Source organism: Triticum urartu, chromosome 3A, assembly GCF_056163025.1.
Source record: "Triticum urartu cultivar PI428250 chromosome 3A, HENAU_Tu73, whole genome shotgun sequence".
NCBI classification, from domain to species: domain Eukaryota; kingdom Viridiplantae; phylum Streptophyta; class Magnoliopsida; order Poales; family Poaceae; genus Triticum; species Triticum urartu.
In genome coordinates this window covers 226347772-226349983 of record NC_141875.1, presented here as the reverse complement: position 1 = coordinate 226349983, position 2212 = coordinate 226347772, and the positions used below count along the sequence as shown (strand labels likewise).

Below are 2212 nucleotides of genomic sequence, written 5' to 3'. Positions count from 1 at the left end.
GAATCATTTAGGACGTGAGCTTGTCAATCTGAATGTGGAGCGACACCGGCTTAGCCTCGGCCAGTAGCTTGGGCGGAACTGTGAAGAAGGTCATCTCCTGCACGGTGACATCGTCGGGATCCTTACTGCTTGTCACCTCCATTTCCACCTTGACGGCATGGTCCTGCCTTTGGGCTCCCCCGGCGAGCTGTTCGCCCACAGCTTGGCCACGTAGTGCGGCAGTGGGGATGACCCCACTCTGATGCAGACGACCTACACGGCCATAGGCGCGCCGATGTCGAGCACGCTGCCAACCAAGAAAAACACGCGGCTGTCCTCCTCCGCGAATAGCAAGAGCCGTGGCTCCGAGAGTGGCACTTGTAGCTGGAGCACCTTGCCGTATTGGATTCTGTGGACGGGCATGGGATGCACCGTTCTGATGTGGTGGGAGAGCACCGGCGGCGGGGCTTCGTAGCCGCAGACGGGCACGGGGAATTTGTAGGGCGCGAGCACACACACGCTCTGGTGATCGGCGAGCTTGTGGTAAGTGACATAGAGCCCACAGCCTTCGTGCAGGCACTCCACCCTCACCGAGGAGAGGACAGCGTCCACTGCCGTGTTCCGCGCGTCGAAGCCACCGCCGCGCTTGCACTTTTGGCACTGCCGCTGGTTCTCGGGGTGCTCGACGCGGCAGTCCGTGCAGGCTAGGTGCCCCCCTTGTAGTACACAAATCAATCGAACATCACATCAATCAAGAAACATGCACCTTGCTCGATCAGCTGAACGGACGAGGTGTATTCGAACCTCATACACTGGCGGCTTCAAGGGGCAGAGGAACAAGGGGCAGTGGAGCAAGGTGAGGTCCATCGAGACAATAGAGAGATCCATCGTCGAGTCCTATTCCGTCTGCATGATCTCGCCCTCCTCGTGCACAACCGTCTCTCGCTTTATTAGGGCTGGGGCGTTACAAAGCTTTACCGTCACATATTCATACTACTTCAAGGCGGAGTAAATCAACACATGCAAGTATCAAAAGGAGAGTCACGTATGCATGCGTTGTACTTAATGCATCAGTAAATGCAAATTATTGAAATATATCTAGTGAAGTGCTTTGATGTGTCGCGTCAACTCGTACAAGACCGAGAAGTTTGATTACTACAACACCCTCTCCCTTGCGCACCTGCCTTTGGCTGCATGACAGGTGGGCCACCCACCTGTTGGGCCCACCTGTCATACACGCAAAGGCAGGAGCAGTAAGTCAATGAAGCTGCGTCCCTCCCTCGCCCATGAGCGTGGTGGCTGGCTGGACTAGGAGAAGCTTTCGTTCGCTACACGCTCTCCCTCCCGCACGCGGTGGACATGCAGCAGTTCAACCGGTGTCAGATGGCCAAAAGCATACTGTAGTACTCCTCCACTGTAGTAGTACTCCATCATTTATTGACTTCCCGAAGAGGCGAAGGGCCAAGCGCAACCCGGACGCTTGTGTGGCAATTTCATGTGTAGAGTAGTCTAGGATAGCGTGTACCGTGCCTGTAAGCTTAAAATCATTAGGGTCGGCTCCATGATTTTTTATTTATTAAAATAATCTTCTAGCCCTACCTGTCATCCTGGTGATTGTAGTTTGCGCGCTCATCTAGTCAAGACAGGAATATATATTTTAATTTGTGGTGGGGTAAATGTTAGAGGTTGCAGCAAATGGAGTAGTGTACACTGCGGGTCTTTCAGCCAAGTTTAGAGGAAACCATGTGGGGCCAGTGCTATGATGTGTCGCGTCAACTCGTACAACGAGGAGAAGCTTGATTTTACTACCACACACCTTCTCCCTCGCCCATGCGCACGATGGCTCGCAGACGAGAACGGGCTTTTGCTTAGGCTGGTCGTAATGGAATACTAGTATCATGCATATGATACTAGTGTATGATACTACACATCCGTAGTGCATAGTATCATATGTTAGTATCATCGATGACTTCATTTATAAGCATGCATGACACATATTAGCACAACATTTAATATGATACTGTATCATGATATGATACTCAACCCTCTCTTTCTTCATTTACTTCTATGCCACCTCATCAAATTTGCCTAGTTGGCATGCATGATACTCCCTCCATTCCTAAATATTTGTCTTTTTAGATATTTCAAATGGACTACCACATACGATGTATATATACGTATTTTAGAGTGTAGATTCACTCATTTTGCTCCCTATGTAATCACTTGTTGGAAT

At 50.6% G+C, this 2212-nt stretch overlaps 1 protein-coding gene across 1 annotated transcript; it reads right to left on the bottom strand.

The window, feature by feature from the left end:
* Nucleotides 1-252: 252 nt before the first annotated feature.
* On the bottom strand, nt 253-1175 carry LOC125508871 (uncharacterized). The gene is made up of 2 exons (XM_087515136.1): nt 1160-1175; nt 253-695 (listed from the first exon to the last, which is right to left on the bottom strand). The coding sequence occupies exons 1-2, from the start codon at nt 1173-1175 to the stop codon at nt 253-255; spliced, it is 459 nt and encodes a 152-aa protein (XP_087371262.1).
* Between the last annotated feature and the right edge of the window lie 1037 nt (nt 1176-2212).